General features: G+C 43.0%; 2 protein-coding genes across 3 annotated transcripts in view; both read right to left on the bottom strand.

Annotated features, from left to right (window-relative positions):
* Positions 1–27120, bottom strand: part of CEMIP (cell migration inducing hyaluronidase 1) — a 108067-nt gene that overhangs the window by 54071 nt on the left and 26876 nt on the right. The window lies entirely within an intron of this gene.
* The window catches only part of LOC311442558 (cell surface hyaluronidase CEMIP2-like), a 53689-nt gene continuing 33626 nt past the window's right edge, over positions 7058–27120 (bottom strand). Inside the window, exons 20-25 of the mRNA XM_084531914.1 lie at positions 16237–16419; positions 14006–14219; positions 13168–13269; positions 11293–11453; positions 9901–10010; positions 7058–7389 (exon numbers count right to left, since the gene is read on the bottom strand). Of these exons, the coding sequence (XP_084388040.1) occupies positions 7190–7389; positions 9901–10010; positions 11293–11453; positions 13168–13269; positions 14006–14219; positions 16237–16419 (970 nt within the window). The 3' untranslated portion in view covers positions 7058–7189. The remainder of the gene's footprint in view (positions 7390–9900; positions 10011–11292; positions 11454–13167; positions 13270–14005; positions 14220–16236; positions 16420–27120) is intronic.

The raw sequence follows: 27120 nt of genomic DNA, 5'->3' as shown, positions 1-27120 counted from the left end.
GAGTCAGGACTCTCTAGGGCTGAATAATCACATGTGCAAAAAAGTAATGAAACAAAACAGAGAAGGTGTTTGCAGAGTGACAAATTTGCACAAAATAACCTTTCGGTGGCACCTTCCTCCCCCCAGACTACCCACACATTTTCAGTAACCATGTTTTGTGCACCCCCAAGCACAAACCACACTCAAGCTTCCAGTCTGACGCGTGCAGTTTCTTGGATTTCAGACCTGTCTGTTTAATCTGCCAGCCCAGAATCCTGTTGCAAAACCAAAAACTGCTTTTGAAACCCATCTACCTAATATTGTTGTTGTTTCTACCATAGCCAAGCCCCAGCCAAACAAACAAGTAGTGTCATGAAAGTCAAAGTTAGAATTAATGGGATTCTTTCCAACAAGCTCAAGTGATCAATTCTGCAATTCTGCCTGAGTGCATGGCAATTTATTGACATGCATGGTCACACTGAGGCACAAAGACCCGCTGCTGTAAGTGTTCAATGCTCTGTACTCATAAAGAACTGTTTAAAATTCACACGCAGTCCAAGGATCTGCTAGGTTTTATCATGTAAGCCAGCATTTGAAGAATATTGAAGAAACTTATTTGTATCTGCCATGTCACATCACATTGATGAAATACGATAAATGTATATATTACACAGCTTAAGACGCCAAAAAAAGCAATTGAATGAAATTCCAGGGTGCCCCAGTTTCTTCAGGGTGAAAAAACACATGTTATTTTTCATGTCACTTGTTAATATAAAACAAACGAAAAATAGAGGAAAAAGATAGGCAAGAAACCAGGGTTTAGACCGGAGCCAATTTCACAGTGTAGATATGCAGAACACATGCCTGTAGTCTTCCTAGAGGTGATACAGCTCGAGGTGCAGTGGTATGTTCAAACCACATGTAATCCAATGACTGTATTAAAAATAGCATTAGAACCAGATTTGTCAGGAAATATTCCCGGGGGAAAATGTTTCCTTGTTTTGGTGTAGTATACTTGACAGCCATGAGCTCTGGTCACAGCGCAGACGTGGTGCAGTTTATCAGGTGCTGAAATGCTGTTACAGAGCAGTAGAAAAGAGGAATGCACTTAGTAACGCTATAACTTCGAATGATATACATTATCGGGGAGCAATAACGTCGCCATGGAATTTGTGCCAGAACCAGGCTGCACGTGTCTGACATTTTAACAGCATTAACCATCAACGTTTGATAAGCCAGGGCTCTTTTAAAGGAACATTATTAGTGGTGTGCCCAAAGTACAGCAGTCACCATGAAAATGTCAAGATTTATTAGCCATTACTACACAGTGTAATCTGCAAACCCAATCACTAGATTCTGCTTTAACGACAGAGAAAAGCTGAACAACTGGTAATACCACGGGCTGGTCATTGCAGGCAGCGTTTGCTACGGTGCAGGCACAGCTGTGTGTTAGAGCTGCACAAAGCCAGATTCCAACCGGTAAGGTATCAGTCATAAAACACAATCAGATGATATTCACAGAAATAAATAAATAAATAAATAAATAACAGGATGAATTTTTGACAGTGATGGCATGCATTTGCTCTCCCATCACTTTTGTAGGTGGTAAAGAAATTTCTTGGATCTGGATCACTAAAACCTGCAAACTCTGAGGAGTGTCTCTGCCAGGTGAGAGCAATAATCTGCACAGTTTATGGTCTTGTTTTGACAGCAACCTGTAGCAAACTGATAGGAAATAAGAAATACTGTAGGTTTAAGAAATCTCGCAGCCTTTGCTTTCTCTAAAGCCATGAACTGCATGGTACTTACCACCAGATTGTGCAAAATGGCTTCTGCTTTTATATCCCTGCTTGCTCCTGGGGGACCGCTTCCCTGATTACATCCATCCTCATCAGCAGAGAGCAAAACAAGCAATCACACACTGGAAATTCATGTAATTTTTTTGGAGGCATCAGTTCTGTGCGAGGCTCCAATATTTTTCTAGTGTCTGATCTGCCACAGTTCAAAGAAAACCCTGCTTATTTTGTGGTGGAAGCAGGGTGTTTGATTCAGCTTTCCGTGAGCCCGAGTTCATTGCAATGTTAGTATTAACTGGCACTCAGGTTGGAAAGGCTGAGAGCTGAGAGGGCCAAGGAGAAGTGCTTTTGCTGCTAGCACTGACTCCTCTGATTCAGCTCTGACTAACCCAGTGCCGGTAAAGTTGGAGGACAGTCATCTCAGGAATTTTCCTTCAAAGGCTCTCAGCTAAGCATCTTCCCCAGATACTGGGCACAAACAGCGATATGCTTGATTTTACTATTAGCTATAAGAGGAGGAAGGGATAGGGAAGGGATAGCGACTCTTTCCATTAATGTCTCCTGCTGGAGAGGGTTCAGGAGCAGCTGCCTCCTGCCAGAGAGCCGTTGTGTTAGCTCAGTGCTCCGAGCCGCATGGGAACACAGCAATCGCACTACATCTTCCTTGAACAGGCGCCACGTCGCTGAGTTCAGCTCTGATGTAACACACTCTGTCAACAAATCTCCCCACAGATTTGGGCACTCTGAGAGCCCAAGGGCCAGGCAAGTATCCTCCTGAGTCTATCATCTCCAGTGTTTCTAAAACACTGTCTGTAATGCCTCTCCTGGGTGAGAAAAGCTTTTTCATCTCACCATTAAAAGCTGCCTGGCAATGGCAAGTGGGACTCATATCCCTGGATCTGGTGAGGCAGATTTTCTGAAATGATTCCCAGCTGCTGGATCTTGCCAAAGAGTGAACAATAGTGGCAGACAATGCTAAAAGTGGATACAGGAAACCATTAGTCCCCAGCTGGCTGCTACTGCAGGTGTCAGCAATGATGCTGTACTAGAAAGCGTGCTGCGTAGATAGGAATCCCCATCCACTGCGCTCCATGAGGATTTAATGCTGGAGGCAGCACAGAGCAGACAGTCCTGGGGGTAAAACAGTAAAGAAAAGCATTTAGGAAGCTGGGTTGTCCCAGGCTTCATGGTGGAGTCCTGTGGACACTCCAAAGCCTGGGTGGCAGAACTGAGCCCTCCAGGGCAGCACGGACAGGCTCTTGCCTGGGCTAAGCACCTTGCAGGACTTGGGGCCAACCAGCCGAGCCTATGACCAGAATAAAAAAAAAAAAAAAAAAAAAAAAAAAAAAAGAAGCACCTGATATTGGGTATTTTAAGGTGCTTTTTAAGACTGGCTTGATTCACTTCAGAGGATGTGCCTTCAGCACCTGTGGAAGAGGAGTCTCCTTTCTGGTATGTCAAGCAGGGTTTGACAGGAGCATTAAGCCACCGGTTACAAACACAACAAGGATGGGAGGCAAGCAGCAGCTCCCTGGGGGCTCCAAAAAGAGACATCAAACAGGAGCAAGAAACCTGCCTGCACCCTGACAGCTGCTGCCATTGCCCGGCAAGAGCAACCACAGCCCAAGCGGGGAGCTGGGGCCATTCCCAGAGAAATCTCACAGGATTCCAATGGAAAAGGTGCCTTTTAGTCCCGAGCAGGGCAAACGCTCTCCCTCCTGCTCCTGGCAGCCAGAGCTGGGCCCTCAGCCTGCTGTAACCAGAAAAAGGGCAACATAAGCCGATGCTGAGGTTTGTAGTGGCTTGTTGGCTAGGTCTGAAGAGCTGCTGCGTGTTTCCTCATTCATATGCAAAGAAGCCAACTTCAATTTGGAAGCTGATTCCTGAGGAGGAGCTGTTTAATTAGCACCTCCACTACCTCCTTGCTGACACCACACGGCATCGGCTGTCCTCTAGCCTCACTCAGGAAATTTTGCATTTTAACCCCAGCTGGGAAGACAGATTTGATGAGCACGTTTGCCTTTCTGACCTGAGGACATGTCAGATCTTGCTGCAGTGACATTCCTGTGCAAGGGGAGTCTTCACACACAAGCCGTGAGCACAGCTAAATCCTTCAGACACCCTATGCAAATAAACAAACACATTTCGAGGGATAGCTAATGAAAATGCCGTCCCAGTCCCAGGGCAGCACAGCTGTGAAGCTGCTCCTGCTCTTCATCTTGATCTTGTGCCTGCCATCCAGCCATTAGCTGTTTGTTTTTGCTGGCAAGTAGAGGATGAAATGCAGGAAAAGACCTTACTTTTCAATAAAATCAATACTGGAGTCAAAAGTGTAAGTCTGACTTTTTTTCCCAATGAACCTCAGTTTCTTATCAATTTATCCAATGTCTTTCCCTGTGAGGAAGAAGGTTCCGCTCACATTTTCCATACATAAGTGTCGCTGCAAACTCCTTGCCTCCTGATGTTCTTAAGAACACCTGAACAAGGAGCTGGGGTTAGAGGGCATTTTTACAATGAATAAACTAAAGGCAAGTGAAGTGTCTGCAAATTCGTTGTAACATTGGCAAATTATTTTGGGACAGAAATAAGAGAGTTAAACATATGCTTTTTTTTTTTTTTTTTTTTTTTCCCCCCCTCAGAATGAATCCCCCCCCTCCCACACACATACACCCCTGGCTTACAGACCTTTAAAAGGAAAGGAAGTGATTTTTGGCTTACCTAAAACTGAATCATTTGCAATTCATGACATTCCACTTATCAGAAACTGACTGACTACCAGTTTCACATCCTTTCAAAGTGCTCGGCATTTCACTGAATCCTTGTCCACTACATGAAATTTTCAAAACACCGAGGTGGTGGGAGGCTGAATCCCAGTTTCTGAGGTTCAGGATTCTCTGACTTTATCTGGGAAAGTCCTTGATGGATAACCAAGCCAATGCTTCCAGAAGGGGCTATAGTATATCCACTGCAGAAATGCTCAGGGAATAAGCAGGATGGCTGTGTGTCCTGAATGCATTAGATGTACTGAACATGCCTGGATTGGCTACAGGGCATTCACAGTCCACATGGACTCCAGCATGTGGGTGGAGATATTCCTGCTCTGGACATCCCGGGGAGGAATATGGCAGCTCTTCACAAATATAACACCCACATAGCACTTACCCTGCAGCTTCACACACTCAGACTTCTGGTGCATGCCAAGTTAGCAGCAGCCTTTGAAAACCTTGTCCTGAATGTCCCGAGGGTCCAACGAAGAACTGTACCCTCTGTGGAGCGTCCCTGGTTTTAAAGAGCTTTTTCCCTCTCAAGGTAAGGAAAGTGTGTGCAGTAGCTCAGAGGATCACAGCGTTCTGAGACCTCTTCAGATTGCTGCTTTTAACTATTCAAATAACTGCATCAGGATGTAAATATTTTTCTTTTTGCTTTTGTGGTACTTGACTGTTTGCATCCAGCTCACCACGACTCCACGCCTTCCTCTCCAGGACATTTGCCATTTGCTCTCATTCTGGGGTGGGAGGAGGAAGAGAGATTTTTCAGAAGTTTAGGCACATTCCTCTCCTTCCTCCACTAGGTTTGTCCTTTGCCAATTGTTTAGTCTCAGGCTGGGGTTAGAGCTCAGCAAAGTTTTATTGGGATCCAGGGTCTGGACCTGTCACGAATTATCAAATAAATCTCTGCAAAAGTAAAGGCTCACTCTGTAAGTAGTTGTTCCAATGTTGGGCTTAAGCTCACAGCCAAAAACATCTTGCTTTTCTTCCCCTGCATGGCCTCAGAAATCATAACAATTAGGTACTAATAGCTCAGGACTTTGGATTGCTCCTTGGAGGTTCAGTGCCAGCCACTCAGCCTCTTGTCCCGCTGCTCCCCGTGGGGGCTGCACAGGCCTGCAATGTCCTGTCTGTTACCTCCCCTCTCCTGAGCAGCATCACTAACTTCTTCACGCTCTCCAGCAAGCCAAGACCTCTCCTCTGGCTGAACCCAACTGCCACCTCTCCTTCCTGATGTGGGGATGGAGCCACGGCCTCCTCCTCTGCCCACAAGCCTTTGGGTGTCCTCTCCCCCTCACCCAGGTGGTATGAGGTGGTGGAGGTAAGCGTCTCAGCCAGGGAGGTCAGTTCCCACTAAGACTTACGGATGCCAGAGCGACTAACCCACCAGGGAGCAATAGTCTGGCCAACAAAATGCTGACCTTGTCCTGTAGCAACTTGTTTGGCCATTTCTGAGAATTTCAAAGAAACGACGGGACATTAGTAACAAAGCCTTTACCTACCTGTCTGAATAACCTGTGGACAGCTGTCAGCAACTCAAAGGAAAAAAGAGGCACTCATGACACAAGGTTTAGCCTTGAAATGCAAGGGTCCCAATGTACTACACAGCGAGGAAAAGATCAGTACATTTTAGTAGAAAAGCTTGGAAAAAAAAAACACATGCCATTCTGTAAAGAAAAGATCTGAAGTGTCTGATCATTATGGCAATGGATTTCATCCATTCATTTCATACCAAAATGAGTATGTCATCACTTCAGGCTAACTTTGTACTTATATTGTAGACAGGGAGGTCATCAGTTTGTTTCTCAGTTTGCATACAAAGCTCTTCCTTTTTGTTCACTTCAAAAAGCAGTAATATAAACAAAACAAGAAAAACAACCAAAGAATATTAGCTACTAACACCAGCAGTATTTCAGTCCTCAATGGGAGCAGAAAGTCAATACAATCATTGTCTGAAGGAGAAATGGAAGATTTTGCCCTGCACAGCATATACATCATCCTGAGTTTTATTCCTGCAGGTCTTTAATTAAATGTTCACATCAATTGGGCAAACATCATTTCACCAGTCATTAGCTACAGACAGAAATATATTTATAATTCCTTGTTGCAACTGTATATATTCAGGTCTATTAGGAGGCATTATTGTAAAATCACCACGTGCTTACCCATCGATGCAAGCAGATGCTGATGAGTTCACCTAGGATGTCATAGAACACAGACGCTTAGTTGTTTTAAAAGCAGGAATTAATGGAGGGAAAACAGGACTGATGGGAGAATTCCCTACCTCTGCCGAAGGTTCATCTGTTTCCCTGGATGCTGCTAAAGTTTCCATGCCAAGTTTCATTTCCAGTCCCAATGATACTGAAGAACACATTTTCACCTTTAAAACTTACCGTCTGACCCCAAATCATAGATATGTTCAAACACTTCTCTCCTTGGGAAGCGCAGCCCACAGGCTTCTCCTATCCTGTCCTGTGGGACACTGTTTGAAAAATAAAACTCTACCATAGCAGATAAGATGAAACTATATTTATTAGTTATAAAATATACAAGTGAACAACATTGGTTCGGTACAATCCCGTAAAAACAAGAGCAGGTTTTGGTGACAGCTGCTGGACTTGCCTGGTTGGTGTTACAAGACCGGTGCTAATTGTGGGGCACCATAGCCTCTGCAGAGATGTGCTCTGAGTGGTTCTGAGAAAAAGCGTTAGCTGAACATTGATACTCCTTCAGCTTCAATGGAACATAATGCTGTAGAGAAGCGGCTTTCTGATTACCAGCATGGTTAAGGACTTTAATCCAGGAGGGCTTCGCTTGTCCTTTATAGCCAAGCATAGCAAAACTCCCTGTAAAACAGACACAAGAGCATGACCCTCTGAGTGGATCCATTCAGTTGTCAGCAGCACAACATGGATATCACAGAAGCTTTTTAGCCTTTTATTTATTTTTTGTTTGTTTCCTTGGATTAAAAAACAAACAAACAAACAAACAAACAAACAAACAAAAGAAAACACAGAATGCTTAAGAGGCAAAAAGGGATGAAAGACGGAATGAGCCTTGCTGAAGCTGTACCCTCACTGCATCACAGCTCTACAGGTATTTCAATAAGCTGAGAGATATTCCCAGATGTGAGTTAACAGGAATATTGCTTTACTCTTTATTTTTAACCATTGGTACTTTTTCATATTTGACTACATGAAAATGGTTAGGCATTTTGAATCCTTCTTTTATTAGTTTACATCACTTTCTTCCTGTTATGCATAAACTGTTCCCCATGTCAGTTCTGCTCTTGTCCTCTGCTGTCACAAAGTACAAAGGCATTATGTGTTCTTTGATTTTAATAATAATGTCTTGTGTTTATATTATGCTTTTCATTGCAAAGACTCCCAAGGCTATTTGCAGATGGTTGGATCAAGACTATTCCTGTAAACACTTCTAATTTAAATAAGGTTTTGCAGAACCAGGCAACAAGACCCTAAATCCTGATCCTGCTGGGGTCAAGGGGATTGCTTTTGTGCATTATCCCTGGAAGCATCAATATGTATTTGGGAGAAATGTTCCAGCCTGCCCTGAACTACGGCCCCCCAGAGCGGACCACGGCAGCTGCTGTACACAGTCCTGCATGCAATCGCTTTTGGAGCTGTGAAGTCAAATAGTGCACATACCTGAATCAGCAGGAGAAAGCTCATGAATCAGAACATAATTACCCAGACTGGAAATCAGGGCAGACACGCGGGTGAACACCCTTGCCCTTCAGAAAAGCAAAACAGAGGTGACACGGGATCAGCCAGCAGCAGCTTACTCCCGCTGCCAGCCACCAGCACAACAGCCCCTGACTTCCCACTGGAGACGTAGGGCAAGGAGATGGCCACCAACCGGTGTGTCCCCAGGATGGGGCACTGTGGTGGCCCTACTTGCTCCTTTGTGTGCTCCAGGAGTGGTCAGGGCTGGAGGCTGAACCAAGCTCCCAGAATGACCTGGCAGAGCTGTGCCCAAGTGAGAGGCACAGGTGTTCCAGGGAAAAAAGTTTGACAAAGCAAACAAAAAAGATTACTTTTTAATAAAAAAATTCCTTTCAAAAGTAGTCAGGGCTTTGAAGAAAGAATGAAGCAATGAAGTTCCAGGACAAAGAAACAAAAAAGAAAACCTCAAATTTTTGCTTTTGAAAGGATGAAAGCAAAAACAGCTTCTCAAGAATCAAACAGGCACCAAAGCGAAATGCTGTCTCTGCTGTAAAGATTATGCTGTCCTCCTCCTGGAATAGTCACAGGAATGAGCTTTGAAACTTGAACCAGAAATTGATGTAAATTTCAGTAAAGCAATAGCAGGAAAAAAAAAATAAAGCTGGAAATACAAAAAATTCTACATCTGATCTCTGCTTAAGAGACTGCAAGTGGAATCTGAATCAAGCTAGCTGGCTGTTTTCCTAATATCCTTATCACCCGAACCGTTTGTCCAGACTTGGACTTCAACAGCCCCCTGTTTTCCAGAAGGAAACCCAGCATGGTAAAGACAATATGTGACTGGCAGCTTTGTGCACACTGAGTTTCCACAAGCAGTTCCCTAAATTCCATCAAAAACAGGGAATTCAGACCGAAAGCTGTTCTGTCAAAAAAGTGTGCTGCTCAAAGGCATTGCAGGGAGGACATGCCCACAAGTCTGCTGTTTTCTCACCATGAAGAGAACAGACTTTGGGACTGAATAGAGGCTGAGTATCACCCGGGATTAGGATTGGGCCAGTCTCCTCTGCAATGATTTTCCTCCTTTCTTTTTTGTTTCTTTGAAAGTGCAGTGACAATATTTCTAAATGAATGCTCTAAAGCTATAAAAATATGTTATTCAAAACTACTTGGATTCCCTGGACCAACGATACCAATGAATTTCTTACAGTAATTCAAGGTAAAACTGCAGTAAGAGCTTTCCAAGCCTGGTGATTTCACCTTTCTTTCATCCAAGAAAATAAAGAGCTCCTATTTCACTGCAGGCTACTTTCTTTTCATCAGCCTTTTAGTTTGTGATTATTTTCCCTTGCAAAGCTGTTGAATTTTAGAGATGGAATCTTTATTAAATAATTATTTGTTGTAGTTTTTAGAAGAAAAAAAAAAAAAAAAAAAAGGATTCAATTTAGGATTCAATTTGCAGCAAGCAAACTGGAGAGGTAGAGTCAAAATCCAGAATAACTCTCCTACTTCTCAACATCCCTGAGCTAAGAGGTTTTTTATGAAATTACACAGGCATATTTTGTAGTAGCAAATACATTGATAAACACTACGTGAGTATGTGTATATTTTTGGTAAGTAGACACACCAGTCAGTAATTCTCAGGCAAAAGAAGTAGAACAGAATACATATATTTACCTTCCTTGTGGAAGACAATAGGCTTTGCAGAGCCTAACCTTGTAAAAATAGACATTTCAGAGCTCCCCACCATGTCTGCAATATCTCTAGAGCACACAAGAACAAGTGATCTGAAAGGAAGGACAGTAATTACTGCATGACAGCAAAACATTACAATTGCTAAGAATCTGCAAGATCTTTAAGCTCTAATTCAGAAAAGGACTTGAGAGCTTGCCTACCTTTAAGAACAAGCTTAAATCTCCTTGATTTCAATCACGTGTAAGCTTTCATAAGGTAAACCCTCTGTATAAATATGTTCCTAAATTAAACCTGTTCCTTACACAGACTCAAAACAAGCCCAAATGACTGTGAGTGCACCCCTTTTAAGAAAGTGACACTCAGCTGCAGAAGAAATTCAGTTACTGTGCAGTCCTGAGATGCTGAAACCATCTATAAACTGAGTCTGATTTTCAGTCAAGCTTCAGCCTGACTGGTCCTCACAGATGTGCTTTCAGCCCTCAGTGAATTGTACCTGTGATGAATTACAGGCACAACTGGTTGCATTTAGCTAAATGCCCAGCCTTGCAAAAATACACATCCTACAAGAAAATCAAACCAAATGTACAGGCATCACATGCATATATGTCACTTCATGCACATTTTATGTATGTACTTACTCATGTGCACAAATAAAGATGTAATAACTCCAGAGTGTTCAAATCTTTGGTCATGAACTGCTCAGAAATGTCTTGGACTGAAAGTCTGTTTTCTGGTTATTTGACCTGCTTCTGCCAGCAGCCAAGAATTTATCTATAAATCTCTGTTGTTCCATGTTTATGTGGCGACACATAAAACCACAAGGAATGTGGAACAGACACAAACAGAGATGATCCAGATCTTTGCCAGGACACATTCAAGGTAACAGCCCGCAGGCACGCAGGTCTATTCATTGGTTTGTCCAAGAAAAGTCTTGGAAAATCTGGCACACCTATGATTTTCATTTGTCAAAGAAGGCAAAAACAATCAGTAAAAGTAAACAGAAACCAACCCATTTCAGAAATGGAAAACTGAATCATCAGCTGCCAGGAAATTGTTGGCCATTGGGATACATACACAGGACTGCAAATGTCATTGCACGGACCTTATCTACTTCAAAGTCGAAAATGGATTGTTAATTTAAAAGGAATTGCCAGTTTTCCAGAAAGTCTGTCTCTTTCTGCTCGAATCTGTGCAATCCTGTGAGAAAGACAGTGCTTTTCTTATTATCTAGGTGATATTTGGGATTTGTACATAATTCAATCTTTGCCAAATGTTTTCAGAGCACAGGTTCGGTTCTGAAAGTAGATCATTTTCCTCTCTTTGTCTATCAGCCCCAGGTCACTATACGAACTGGGCTCTCAGCACTTTGCTTACCTCTCTTTTATAAATGTTTGAACATAATCAGTTATTGAATTGGCTGCATTTTCCCCAGTAACTGTGTCAAAGTGCCGCCTACTCACAACTGCTCCTGAACATGCATCTAGCACCACGAAGAATATCCCAGGGCTATTGATCAGGAACACTGCACCATTTATCTGCAACAAAAAAGGTAGGTTTTATGGAGGCAGGCAGTAAATGACTGGGGAGCTTCAGACTCTGAGCCTGCTTTTCCATAAGAAGGGAGTTATGAGCAAGGAAAATATCACATGTTTACACCCTATAATTTTCAGTATGTAATTAGTGCAGATGAAGTGACATCACTGATATCTGGTCAGTAGCAGGAGGAGGAAAAAACCATTAGGTTTGAATAGCACTGGTAAGCCCAGTGGGGTACCAAAAACATGAGAAGTGAGATCATCGACATCTTTTGTGTATTAAGAAGATACATTTGGGAAGCAGAGAATCCTGGGAGTAAAATGCTTAGTTCAGTCTTAATACAGACTCTTTTCATGTGGGTGAAATTACTGTCACTTGGCAAGGCAGATTTGACCAAGGAACACGGGAGAGATGCTGAGACAGCGGATGGGGGAATAGAAGCGACAGATGGACATTTTTTTCCCCCTGGAAATGTAAATATAAAAAGATTTCAAAAACAAAATATTCCTTCTCAGTAGAGCTGTCCCAGGGCCTCAAGGAAGTTGCAGCACAAGTGACTCTTACTCCCCTCCCTTCCTACAGTGAGGGCTCCTTCCTCAGGTTACAACTCTCAAAATGCACCACAATCTCTGCTTTTGGAAAGACAAAGGCTCTCAGAGATGCAATAGGTCAAGGGTAAGGGAAATAAAAATGTCTGGGCCATGGGTGGGCAGGGGAGAGTGAGGAGGAGCAAAGGCAGACTAAATCTTTTGCTCATACTTCTAAGCCTCCACAGAAGTATGAGCAAAATAGACATGTTCTAAGCCTGGATGCATGCAGAGCAGGGAGCAACCACAACTGCAAGCTGACCTAAACCAGAGCTTCTGGCCAAAGAAAGAGCCCAGCTGTGTGTCTTGCCTTGACTGCATGCTCCAGACCCACCAGGGCTCCTGTGGCTACATGGGAGCTGGAGCAGGCCACCACTGCATCCACATGCATGAGGGACTCCATCATCTGCAGGCAACATCTCTGAGTGCAGTCCATACACTGGTCTCTGCAATTCACTGCAGGTGAGGAGGTTACCTCCAATAACCCCTGCTTTCTAATGAGTTGAATTAGTTTTTGATGATGCAGCCACAGCACATGGTGAGAAATCTTGGCTGCTCTTACTCCATAAGGATTCTTTACCAGCTTTGCTTGGCATTTTTTAGCATTAATATAATTCAGTAACATATAAACCTGGGAAAGTATCCTTGCTAAAATTATTTCAGTCACCCTGCTACATCCAGGCAGAGATATAAGGCATGTGCAGGGATAACATGACAGTTCCAAACTCCTTCAGTAGTAAAATAGAGTTATTTTTAACTTTTAGTGCAATGCCAGCAGAGAAAATCAGAAAAACAAGCTTGTGTTTTTCCCCACATCCTTTGTAAACAGTGACTTCTGTTGTAATTTTCTCCCCGCTTCCTCCATATTAGAGTGATGGTGTTAATTCTTCTTTTGAGGTGATAAAAGGCCTTTTCTCCCCCTAAGGGCTCAAATCCTCATCTGAATAGAATACAAATTCCCAGTGACTTTAATGGAGTTAATTGTAAGGGAGAACAATGCACTTGCCTCTTCCACGGGAACTTCCCATTTCCTTCTGCCAAGACTCAGCAAGATTTCGTAATAACTATCCTTGGAGAAGAAGTTTCCCCTGTTTAATCACCATTTCAAATACAGTAAAACACATACCTTAATGAACGCAGATGTCAAGTGGCTTTGTATGTCTGCCTTGCTGAGAGACTGGATCTGGATTCTTATATACTTGACTGAGGGTGTGCTAGTGATAGCAAGCTGCAATTACATGAGAGACAGAACCTTAAAATCTGGATGGCACCGAGTACTATTGCTCATATACATGATTGCAAAACTCAGAGAATTCTTTTCAAACTATGATCCTGCTTCACAAGTAAGTGTTTGTTGTTAAGACAACATTTATCAAAGAATCATGGTAACCCTGGTTGGAAAGGACCTCTGATGGTCACTCTGCCACTGAATAACAAGTTGAATATGATTTTCATATATTTTGCTTGGCTTTAAAATCAAGTGCAGATTTGTATGAGGCTGAAACAATTCTACAGAATTTACAGTGGCGTGAACTGACAGTAAATGAGAAGAAAACCTGGCTCTAATTTTCTGATTATTCCCATTAACCAGAGTTACTTCCCAGTCTGAAATTCAACAGCAATGCTGTGCATTGGAATTCAAAGCTAATCCAGTCTGAGCCCTCTCAAGCATCTTTTTATTCTTGCTTGAAAGAAAGAAAGAAAAAAAAAGGAAAAAAAGTGCTGTGACTGTTCGCCCACATGCTTCCAGTTGGGCGATTTCTTTGAGGCTATCTTTGAAACATAGTACAAGAAGCTGTAGAAATTTAGGGTAAAACCCTCCCTTCCACACATGACATGATCCGACCAGATACACAAGTGGCGATTCTCCATGAATTTTCCTTGAGGGCTGTTAAAATGCATTAACCTCACACAGATGCATGTATGCCGCATTACCCAAACACGAAAGAGGATGCTCTGGGTACCTGTGGGGCCCCACATGCCCTGCACAGCCTGGCTGGGCGCTGGGACACAGGGCGCTGGGGAGCTGCCGGCCTCTGCGGGAAGGGGTTTGGGGCGCAGCTCCAGGACACCCCTGGGTACATATGCGCCATGATTTTAATACGTTCGCAGCCTTGCTGAGAGCAGTAACTGTGGCCTTTCCGAGCTTCGTGGGCTTGCAGGTGAACAAAGAGGTACCTGGAAATGAGAGCAAGCAGAGGGGTCAGAGCCTCTGTGTGTTTAGAGGAAAGGTTGAGTAGAGGCAGGGTCTGCACTTGTTAAATTGCATTATCCCTCCCATTTCCCAACGACACCAAACAACTCTGTCTTAGAGTGGTGTAATACAGCACGCCCACAAGTTGTGCTTGTAAAATGAGTCCTGCAAGGATGCTGGTCGCGCTTCACTCCTGTCCTGACACGATGAGACCTGCCGCACTTACAGCCCATATGCCCAAAACAGCTTCCTTCAATGGGCAAGCGTCCGTGGGGCAGGCACCACTTCCAGCCCCGGGTGGGCGTGGTGGCATCCTGCTAGCGCGCTCATGCTATTGTGCAGGCTTGCCTGGAAATATTGGCATCTCCCCGTTTGGCTCTCCGCATCTCATGGCCTTGGCCTGCAGGCACAGCTTAGCCCTAGGCATGCATGACAAAAGCTCCAAGGCAGCCAGATCTTCTGGCCCTTGCAGTTCATTTTTTCCTAGCTGTTCTAAGTATGTTTTCAATCGTGTCCATTCTGAAATTCAGGCAGAGGAAATTATATAAACAGCTCAGCTCAGCTTCAGGATCAAAATGATGCATGAGCTTTAAAGGTTTTCTTTTCTTTTTCTTTCTATTTCTTTAAAAAACTAAGTATTTGTTTCTATTTGTCTGGAAGAAAGAATGAGTAAGCTTGGTTCCTCTCCAAGGATCCAGCACGTGGGGTTAAAAAAAGAAGGGGAAACATCCCACTTATTATGAAGTCTAAAAAAAAACAACAGGAAAAGAAAAAAGCCAGTGCCCTAACTTCTGTACTCTGAGAGGCTAAAAAAAGTGCTGCTGAATTAAACAGAGAACCAAAAGGCTGATACTGCTAGAAGGAAGCTGGGTTAGGTGGGTTATGTCCATCAGTCTGCATGTACCAAGTCCAGATGGCTGCTGGCAGCTAATGTCTCTGCCCTCACAGACCTACATGTGTAAGCATTTTCCCTTCTCTTCAGTAGTAAACAACCTGTTTACAGAATTTTGTCAACACTCCCTTCCCCCCCCTCTCCCCCCCCGCGACACACACACACACAGACAAAAAGAAGAAAAAAAAAAAAAAAAAAAAAAAGTAGTTTACTAGTTAATCCCCCTCATTTCACAATTCCTATCATGAGAGACCCGGTGATCACCAAGGAGCTTGGTTAAAACGGAAGGCATTTGGGGATTTGATTGCTCATATATTATGGTTCAAAGAATAAACATACTCCATCCTCTTTTCTAATTTGGCATTTGTGGATTGATTTCTGAAGTAGCTGCTTAGTCAGGTGAAGCATCATGGGACTCATGGTTAGACCACAAAACACTTTTTTCCTCCCCAGCTATTTTAGCTGACTGAGAAACATGGTTTCGTAACATGTTTTTGTAACCAAAGGTGATCTAGATTCTCATAAAGATGGTGTGTGATCTCTAGGACTGTCTTCTTACCTTCAAAATACAAGATGTATTATGGTGCTATCCTATTTTTTTCCTTCCTCCTTCTTTCCCCCTCTAAACTCTAATTTTTTGAGTGTGAACATTTTACAAGTCTTCATGGGAATACAAAGAAGTTGAAATTTCCCAAACTATCTCAGTGTTGGAGCTGCAGCAGGCACAGGAGGACTCCTTTTCATAGCTCTTCAGGCTGCAATGGATTTTTACAAATATTTACACTGGTCCCGCACCTCCATCGACCTGAGCAGCAGCAGGGGGGAGGCTTCAAAGGAGCTAGGGCCAGGGAAGAAAAAAGCTATTTTTTAATGGCAATGCCAAGCACTGCTTGGTGATACAGAAGTAGACCTAAGCCAGGTCACACCAGCCCATAACTCAATAAACAGCCCACAAACATTTCATTTTGACAAGAAATCAGTGAAAAGACCATGTGAGTTGGATGGGACTGAAGTTTAACTATGAGGAAGGGAAAGGAGGCAGTGGGGCTGGAAAGAAGAAGACCCCAGGGAGATCCTGCCCATTTGCTGGGGGTCTGTCATGGGCTCACCCTGATGCTCTATCAAAGTAGAAGAGCCTCTCTCCAGTCCCGTTGAGAGCACTGGCCCGGGAAGGAGCCGCGAAGTAGTGCTTTATGCTGTGTACCATCCCCGTCTGTCGCTGGTAGACATCTGTCACCACGTGGAAAACGGTGTTCCTGGGGTAGCAGAGGGCAATGTGCAGCCAGTCTCCTCTGAAAGAGAGAAAATGCACTTACGGGCTTGAGTACAGGAGAGATGGTCTCCAGCCAAGAGCACAATCTTCAGGGGAAAACAAAGAAATGTCCTTTGAGGTTTCCTTTCTCTTTTAAACAGAAAATAATAATAATAAAAAAAATCCTCAGAGCCAAAGAAAATCAGACTTTTTCCTTTGTCTGGAAAAAACGTCTGTTTATAACCAAGGTCTGATCCAGAGACCCTGATTGACCTCAGAGGACTTTGAGTCAGGTGCCAGGACAGCTTAAACTCAGAGATTTTCGCTTCCTTGTCCTGTAAGGCTGAGGTACAACCGGTCACATACCCACTTGCGTCTCTGAAGGCAGCAGGGGATTGTTTTAGTTCATCCAGAGCTGCTGCGGGAGAGGAAACCGGCATCCAGCAGACGTTTCACCAGGGGCACAGATTCAGGAATTAGAAAGTAATCTCTGACTTGAACCAGAGCCACAGTCTAAAGAGACCTGCTTCCGCCACTTTACAGCAATGTTTAGTATTATGGTTTCCATTAAAATCTCCCTCTCCCTTGCTATTTCTTCAATGTCAGTTTAGAATAAGCAAGGGTAAAGCTGAAAGGTCTTTTAACTCCTGTCCACCACAATTTCAGCACACACATTTGCAAAAAATTGTCCCCATGGCTTTCCTTTATCCTGTGATGTGCATCACCACCCTCATGGAAACCAAAATTGGCTCCACACGATAAACCTTTCCTTTATACTCGGAGCCAAAAGATGCAGTTGCAGTGCAATTCAGATACTGATGGGGAGAATCTTCCACAAAACCCAACACCCTTTCCTGTCTGTAAGATCCACTTGTACCAAAATAAGCAGAAAGCCACAAGACATTTACACTTGAAAAGGAAAACTGAATACCAAGACAATTTGCTTAATTATTTTTGTTTCCTCTCCAGCCTCTGAAGTGGCTCCGGGTACCACATGCAGGTGCCAGACCCCTTACTGTGGTTAGCTTTCCTTATATTACCAAAACCAACAAGGCCTTAAAGGTATTCATTTAATTACCTGGATTCCTGTTTAAAATGTGAAAATATGAATTTGGCTTAATGGCAGACAGTTACTACCTTCATCAGCTGCCTTCCAGGGCCCTGCAAAGCTGAGGAACACAAAGTTTCTCCTACGGCTCCGCTGAGGTGACCCATCATCCATCCCTGCCTGCAGAGCAATAGAGTGAAAATCTCTTTGATTTGAGAATTTGGGGGATCTGCATGCCTAGACTTCTACTTTGCATTATGCATGGACTATATAATAGCAAAACTTTTTCAGCCTTCTTCTGTTTTTCTCATTAAATCAAAGCAAAACTACTACAGGGCTGAAGAGGGGACAGGCTGTTCTAGAATAATAAATCAAAGTCATTCAAAGGCCCATCAGCTTAAGCCAGATACTGCCCTCTAGATTTTAACCAACTCCAGCTGTGTCATAACATAGGACGGCTAGAAAATGGATATATTTTCAGATGATTTTGCCTACGACTAGAGGAAATGAAAGAAATGCACCAAAGCCATGCTTGTGGAGTATTTTTGGGATGGAGTCCCAAGACATTTGGCTGTTTTATAAGGGTGATTTGCATTGAGTTAGCACATTTCATCCCCTGAAGACACCACCAAAAAATGGCCTCATCATCCCCCTCAGATGTTGGGAACCAGCTTTGCTGCCATATTATGCCAACTGTCACTTCCCCAGGAGGCAAGAAAGGCACTAGAAAAGGAAATTGGATGGTGAAAAAAAAAATGTAAAAAAACTACAGCTGTGACTGTCTTGAGTCACCAGGACTTTTAGGGATATGAGTATGAGAGCCTATTGTACACATGAGCAGGCAGAGTAAAACTCTGAAATAAATTATATCAAGACTGAGAAGTTCAAATGAAAAGCACCTACCCTGGAGGTTCTGAAAGAAGAGATGGAAATAAGAAAATTCCCACAAGAAAAGGCTTGGGAGGAGATGCGAGAAGGGAAAGCATTAGAAGTTATCCTTTATATAAATATAGGAAAGAATAAGGTGGTTATTTTCTCTCTATTTTAGAGGTATTTTAACAGCTTCCTATTTAGTTCTTAGTGTCAGTTTTGTTTCTTCAGCTTGAGCTGCTGTGAACCCTCCCAAATAACTGGCTGTGTGGCTGAACAGAGCTCCACCGCCTCTAAGAAAAGCGAAGTCTGGAACAGCAGCGATGCTGCAGGATGCCCGCAGGACTCTGCCCTGCAGATGGGCAGCAGATAGGGGTGACATGCCTTTTTTCCAGATTACCAAAACTGAAAGAGAAATGCAGCCTCTGGCAAGCAGAGGCAATCAGGCGTGAGATGTCTGAGACATTGCAAAGGAAAACAGATGTGCACGTGCCTTCCTCAGCCACTGCGTTTGGTGCAGAGGACCACTCCTGGCTAAGTCTCCAGTGCAGGAAGCCTTTTTCTTTTTCGAAATGGTCAGTAAACCACAACTTCTTTATTTGTCTGCTTCAGACTCGCCATTCTGTCATATTTTCTTGCTGCTACTCTGTGGTGAAGATTTGCAGGCAGAATCGGAAAAATTTGAACCAGCCTAAATATCCTGTAGGACCCTCGTTCTGCTGCTGAGTGCCTTGCACATCACCTGGGATCCTCACAGGCATCCCAGAGACTTGGGAACACATTCTGCACTAGCAAGAAATGCCCACTCAGGATAGGACATTTTCCTATGGATAAAGACTAACACAACAGAGAGAAAATTTCATTTAAACCTTGAGGGACAGAAGTCAGAATAGTGATATACAAAAAGCCGTCCAATGGAGCAATACACAGGATTTCTTTCTACTTTCATTCTTCAGAGTTTCTTGCAAGAGAAACAAATGAAAATATGCTCAGGCAGAAAGTTTGACTTTGAAATTAACTATCAGTTCAAACAAAAGTTATATTTACATATCTAGAAAACCTACTTGAGCTATTTAAGATGTTTTCACCCCAAAACTATGTAAACACACTCACAACCTTATCTAATGTCAAAGTTAAGACCATTTTAGAAGTAAGGAACATTATTTTTCTAATTCCTGCTTTTAATCAGGCCAACATTTTCCTATGTGTTTTTAAACACACACAGACCCCTACAAAAAAAAAAAAAAAAAAAAAAAAAAAAAAAGACATATAAAGAAGAAAAGCTAAATATGCACTAGCACACCATCACCATTTTGTGTATCCTGACAGTTTCAAACACCTCTTGGAAAATATTTGAGAGTCTGCCTGTATCAGCATGTATTTGAGAGTCTGCATGTATCCAACCCAGCATTTCTGCCCCCGTTACTGTCATTCAACAATCCCCAGAGTGCATTTCATGCATTTTTGTGAATGTATCTAGCTTGTTTATTTGTTTATTTCCTTTTGGAAATGGCTGGGTGAAATGAACACAAGAAGCCATTCTGTTTTCACCAGGGTTTTGACATTTGCAGTTCTTACACTTTCAGGTGGACCACAAACATCAGGCAAAGTGTTAAAAAAATATGCCTGTGTTTTGGCAATGAACAGGCTTCTTGGGATAAGCAAAAGGAAAAAATGTATGAGGGAAAGGCAAAATAACAGGCAAGAGGTTTCCTGTTCTTGGACGTATGGTAGATACAGATCTGTATGTACATACATAGACACCTCCTCTACAACCTCAGAACAACCCCCACAGTCAAACCCCGAACTCCCAAAGGCAAAGCCACTCAGAGAAACGTGATTGAGCAGGCAAGGGAGGGGAGACTTTTGCAAGCGGTGGGATGTAAAGTGAGTCATGTAACTTGGAGATAGATTTGGCTGCAGTAAACATTGAAAGAGTGCATGTCTGGGACTCTCACCGCCTGGGAGAGGACAAACGAACACTTGTTCAATACTGTGAATGTGTCCCTTGACTATATCTGATGGAGTATCAGTCCTGGACAGATGGGTAAGGTCTAGTGATGGGGTTGCTGATTTTGCTGGACATTATTGCTGGCTGTATTTTGGGTAAAGGAAGCTCTAAGCTGATGAATATTATTCTAAAAAACAGCTCCACCATGTTTATTGACATGGTGTGTCACGTAGCCGATGACCATGGAAGTGCGCAGTCCAAATCCTGATCTCACTGATGAAAATCTGGGGTAAGCCAATGAGGGAATGCAGTAGAGTACAACTAAAAATTACTTACTTTTTCCTTGGGCTTGAAAAAACAAGAGGCTTTCATCCAGTGAGTCAGCCTCCCCCAACTGTTATTACTCCTATTTAAAAACAACCCCTCTGACACTTTGGTCAGATCTATGTGAGCTGAGACAACGGGGAATTTGAAATTTTCCTGCTAGTATTATGGGAACCAAGCAAAAATCCTCACGTGCTGCTTCTGTAAGTTTGCCTCTCACAGGATGAATATTGAACTTCAAAAGACAAAAAGAGCAAAGCCACCTTTCAGCCTCCAACGCATCTCAAGAACAAATCACTGGAGGTCGGTGTTCCTTGATCTCAGTCATGATACGGATGTTTTTTCTCTCCAAAAATATATCCTAACTTCATGACAACCTGCCCAGACCTGGCTTAATCTCCTCAGCAGAAAACCCACATTCAGGACAGGCGATCTCCTCCTACACCAACATCACAGGTGTGGAAAAAGGAATGAGAAATACCCACACGTCTCATGAGTACTGAGAAGAGTGAAAAATGGGCTGCAAGGAACTTGGGCCATGTTCTCACTTCTTCCACCAGTCCAAACTCTTTTTCTTCAACTCACATTTCCTGCTGGCTCCCTGCAGCTCCCACTCCTCTTTTTCTAGATTTCTTTTTTAATTTTCTGCCTTTGACTCAAGCCCATTAAACACATCCAAACCCCCATAACAACAAACATTGCTACTGGGCAAACGTCCAGCAAATTTTTTCAGGACTTTGTTATTAAGGCTAGACAGTTCTGAAAGGCAGCATGCTGTGGGCTAGTAACACGTTAGGTATGTGGTTAGCTAGCTACAGTTGTGTGTGTTGGGATTCAAATGCCTTTCCTAAATGTTGCTATTTAGGAAATGCTATTAAAAATTCAAAAACATAGACCATCTCATCATATAAATTAATTTTTGAGGAGTATTACCCATTTGTCTACTTAGGCAAAAGAATGATTTTTGCTTGTGCAAAACTCAGCACATTATAGCGGGGCTTCTGCCCTGAGGGTATGCTCCTACTGACGCCAGTGAAACTAATATCTGACTCAGGCAACATTTGGCTCACAGGCAATTGTATTTAAGCAAAAAAACTAAGAACCTCCTGTATTTAAATACCATACTACATCACCTTGTCATCTTTGACTTTTTTCCCACTCTATGTGCTTTCTTGGAGGAATTCTAAAACAATTCAATTTATCTTGTTTTTAATGCATTCCCAGGTACTGTATCATAGACTACTGTGTATTTTGCATTTTCCTGATGCTGTACCTAGTTTGCAGACATCTGCTCTGGAGAAACTGGTGGCCCTGAAAAGCCCCAGGCTGTGGTTCGTGTTCCAGTAGAAGATTTAAAGCAAAGGAAAACCTTCAGGTTTCACATGCCAGGCTTCAAAATGCCAAAAAGCCTGATTTGCTACAGCCACTGGGGGGTGGTTGGTTGCTCAGACTGCTCTAATTCATTCAGTAAAATGACCAGCTCAGTAAGGACATGTATCCTCAGAGTCTCCTTGTTAACCTTGACCACTGCAAGCAGTGGGCACAAGCCATGGAGGACAGAGAGCAAAAAGGGCTGCAGCCAGGGAGGCAAAGACAAGGCTTTAGGATCACTCACACAAAGTAATGCCAGCATCTGGCATGGCCCAGCTGTACTGAAGCAGTGCAATCTGCACTGGAGTGTTCTGGCAGATGTTTTAACTTCTTTCCATTTAAAAAAATAAAAATAAAAATAAAAAATCTCATGGCTTTCATCCACTTGTTGACCTGCGGGTAATTTAAGGGATTTCAATAGACAGAAGGGATTCAACTATATGTGCTGATTTCTGTGTCATATCACAGAATCACAGAATTTTTCTAGGTTGGAAGAGACCTCAAGGTCATCGAGTCCAACCTCCAACCTAACGCTAACAGCCCTCCACTAAACCATATCCCTAAGCTCTACATCTAAACGTCTTTTGAAGACTTCCAAGGATGGTGACTCCACCACTTCCCTGGGCAGCCTGTTCCAGTGCCTCACAACCCTTTCAGTGAAGAAGTTCTTCCTAACATCTAGCCTAAAACTCCCCTGGCTCAACTTAAACCCATTCCCCCTCGTCCTGTCACCAGGCACGTGGGAGAACAGGCCAACCCCCACCTCGCTACAGCCTCCCTTGAGGTACCTAAAAAGAGCGATAAGGTCGCCCCTGAGCCTCCTCTTCTCCAGGCTGAACAAGCCCAGCTCCCTCAGCCGCTCCTCGTAGGACTTGTTCTCCAGGCCCCTCACCAGCTTCGTCGCCCTTCTCTGCACCCGCTCAAGCACCTCGATGTCCTTCTTGTAGCGAGGGGCCCAAAACTGAACACAGTACTCGAGGTGCGGCCTCACCAGAGCTGAGTACAGGGGGACGATCACCTCCCTAGCCCTGCTGGTCACGCTGTCATGTGGATGATTAACTCTGAATTACAGATGTAATCAGGATGGACAAGCTGTGAAACCCATGTAGTGCTTTACTTATTATTATTGGAAATAATGATGGTGTTACTTGTATTACATCCAGATCTAGGTGATTGAGGTCAGCATTCACATACATACAAGTAACAAGGAAGCAGTCACAGCCTTGAACTGTTAGCTAAACTTTGAAATACTAATTTCACCTTCCTGTCCATTTATCAATCTGGAAAGCATAAGGAAAAGTGCATTCGGAACTAATTTGAAAAAGGAACAATTGAGGAAATACCCATAAACTGGGCAAGTCTGCAACAAGCACATTCTAGCTTTGTCTCATTATCTTTGTTTTCTTCCAACCCTTATCACCACTAAAGAATTTAATCACAGAATGACAAGTAGCTGAAAGTATGAATCAGAATGGTGTTGAATAAATAGCCATAGGAAAAACACCCACCTAGACAGCCCTGAAACAGACAGATATAACCAGTCCCCTGGAGTTTCAGTACAGACATGGTCTATATAAGTTGTCTGCTTGCACTGAAATCTCCACCTTTGGATGGGTGACAGCATTCTAGAGATTTCATATCGCCCAGCATCAGAAGGCCCTGCTGTTTTTAATCCAGAATTTAGACATAAGCCAGCTCATTCCAGCAACTAGAATTTTCAGATAATTAAGATTATTTGCTTGTGAACATGACAACAAGCCCTAGCACAGAACTCCAGCCTAGCAAACGCAGGAATCCAGCAGTACACCTGCACCATCCCTGCACAAATACCACAGCATGAGGAAGGCTGGACACGTGCCCAAGCACACACATGGACATCTGCTCTTTTGTTTGCTCTTGACAAGAAATTTGGCTCTTCACTGCTAAAAAAAAAAAAAATATCTTTAGAAAACCTCTCATGAGGATTCAGCTCCTGTGACAAGGCACCAAACAATGTCAGTGTTACAAACCTCACTGTACCTCTCCAGGTGGAGCTGAGAGGGTGCCGATGAGAAAAGTCCAGGGAAGGCTGCCCTGAACTTTTCCCTGGTGCTGGCATTAACCAGAGTTACTGTACACATGAAAGCCCCTGCTTGTAAGACTGTGGCAACCTGCCTGTAAAAAATACCCCCTTTATGCTACTACCTGCTTACATCTCCCTGAAATTCTCTGACTCACAGCAGAGAGCCCTAATAAGGAAAACTCTTCCCACCAAGCCTCAGCAGACCAAGTATAGAGATATTTGCCTGTGGTCATAAAAAAAAACAAGGAATGTTTAATCTAATTGCCACTGCTTTTCAGGCTGCTTCCACAACACAACTTACTACACTATACTTCAGATATGGGCTTGGAGGAGATTTAATTCTTATCTTTAGATTTGCTGATAACACAAATAAGCCTGACTGATTTACTGAACAGCACTGTGCCTTTGATAACAGTATGTGCTTTAGCTTCTTCTGTGATTAGAGAACTTGCACACACACAAAGCCTATGTCATTAAATTGATGGACTTTGTTTCTGACTTTGCTTACTCTGTGAAGTGCCTATCCTTGTACTGGTTTTCAGCACCTGACAGGAGGCACTTACTTTCAAGTGAACGTCTCTCCTCCTGTCTTACCAGTCTCTCCCTCCTCTCTTAACAAGCTTGATGCTCTCTGCGGGCATTAAGAAACTGGACAGCAATTTTGAGCCCTTAGGTCAGTTTTACTGATAGTTCTATCTTTCTGTGAAACACAAAAAGAAGAAACCTCAGACACAGCTCTGAGGGGGTGGGCAATGTTCCAGCAAAGAGATGAAGCCTGTGCAGGAGAGGTCTGAGGTCTCAGTTCACGGAGCTTTTGCACACACTTCATGTTTGATCAAAACAACCTTCAGAAGGTCTGGACTGGTTCTGGAGAACACTTTATGCCTGGTAGTTCAAATTCTAGACAGTACTTTCTTTCTGTTCACTCACTAAAATGTTCAAAAGTTATTTGTCCTGCATTAACTCTTTCCAGAAGCATCAATAGCCAGTCTTTTCCCTGTCCTCACATGGGAAACTCCCAGCCACTAGACAGACAACCCTATCTACAGTAAAAAAAATGCATTTATGCTCAAGCAGCTATGTTCCCCAGCAGCCTGCAAGCACAGCCTGCAGGTCTCAGCCCAGGCTCGATATCTGCCTAGCAGTCAGCTAGTTCAACAGCTCCCCTGACAAACACAGACAAGTAGAGCTCTCATTGGAAGCGAAGTTGAGTGCATGAAGCAGCCCATTTGCACTTGACTTTGCACTGCACAGCCACAGATGGCAGCACGTGGAGACACGGCGGTGTTTTTTGTTTAGCTATATATTTCGATGCAAGTGAAGAAACCAAAGAGGGAAGGTCTTTTAAAAACAACAACCCTCTAAACATGGCTTGAATCAGTGCACAGGAGACACACACACTGCAGCAATCCTTCAGGTGCCACAGCAGAAAAAAGGCAAGTTGTCCTCCTCCACTGAGCAAAGACACCTGGGCAGTGCCCCTGACGAGACTCGCAGCTGAGCCTTATGAATTCTTCCCAACTGGCTCCTGCCCACATGAGGAATCCTGATGTTCCAGTCTTTTAATAAACATTTAAACCAGAATTACTTTTATGAGGACTTTCTACAGTGCTTCAGAAGCAGTGAAAGTGTTAATCATACAAAAATTCAACTTCAGTGCTATGCCTGACCTCCAAAGAAATGCAAATCCTGGTACACATCTCCTTGTCAAATTCCTTATTTCCCCTCTGACCTTCCTTTAGCCAGCACAGAGAAAATCCTTCCAGAAGCATGAGGCAGCTGTAAAAGCAGCATCCTGGATATATTTATCCATCATTTTACAATGACAAGTCTAAAAATAATTTGATTGTTTGCTAAAGTTATGTCTGAAAATACTAATCCTAGAATATTGCTATTTAAGTTCATCAGGCATTTTTTGTTTTGCATCACATTTATTTTGCATGGATATAACCATGTTAAGAGCTATTTTTTTGGCAGATTATTTGGTATTTTTGATTTTTTTAAAAAGGACAAAAAGAACAAATCCACTGGAGACAGGTAAAAGCCTTCCCTGATTTTCCAACTCTCACTACTCTGGGCCCCACAATTTGAGATTTCTTCCAATCCAAAAATGATTGGAATACAGTGTTTAATAGAGATCATACATGGATCTGCTTAAGCAGGAACTTGTTTTCCCTCAAGTTCCTAAATCCTGTTTTTCACCTCAGAGGAATCCCTTTGCGTATGATTTTACATGCAGTCTGGACATTTCACCATTGCTATTGCCTCAACTTTAAATCTCACAGCACTGACACAGAGTAGTCACACATCTCATTCGCAGTTATTTCTTAGCAAAATGCTTTAAATCATTGAATCTTGTACGTTGGAAAAGACCTTTTAGAGCATCAAATCGAACTGTCAACCTAACATTTCTGTGTCCACTGCTAAACCATGTCCCTAAACACTGTCCACATTTCTTACATACCTCCAGGCCTGGTGACTCCACCACTTCCTTAGGCAGCCTGTCCCGATGCCTAATCACCCTTTCCATGAAGAAATTATTACCAAAATCTATTCTAAACCTCCCCCTGAAAGAACTTGAGGCTGTTTCCTTGCATCCAATCACCTGAGAAAAGAGACCAATACCCTCCTCACTGCAACCTCCTTTCAGGTGGGTGTAGAGAGCAATGAGGTCCCTCCTCAGTCTCCTTCAGCCTCCTCTTTTTTATTTATTTATTTATTTTTCTTTCTTTCCAGATTAAACAACTCCAGCTCCCTCAGCCAGTCCTTGTACATCTTGTTTTCTAGTCCCTTCACCAGCTTTGTTGCTCTTCTCTGAATGCTTTCCAGCAACTCAATATCTTTCTTGTGGTGAAATGAAAATTTAAAAGGAAAAATATTTTTCCCTTATTACAGTATATTTCTTTTTTATAGTTCTTTAAAACACACACCTTGCCAACAGTTTCTGGATCAGAAAAGTCTACAAACCCTTGCCATGTTCAAATAACTTAATTGGTTTCACACAAGACAAAGACAACCACAAACACATTGTGGTTTTCAATAGTAAAAGTTAAAACTGTTGCTGCTTGAACAAGGGCTGAACATCAAACTGAGTTTTATCAGTCACCTAGTGCTG

The sequence above is a fragment of the Aythya ferina genome, assembly GCF_964211825.1.
Source record: "Aythya ferina genome assembly, chromosome: 11".
Classification (NCBI taxonomy): Eukaryota; Metazoa; Chordata; class Aves; order Anseriformes; family Anatidae; genus Aythya; species Aythya ferina.
This window is presented reverse-complemented; position numbering and strand designations above follow the sequence as displayed.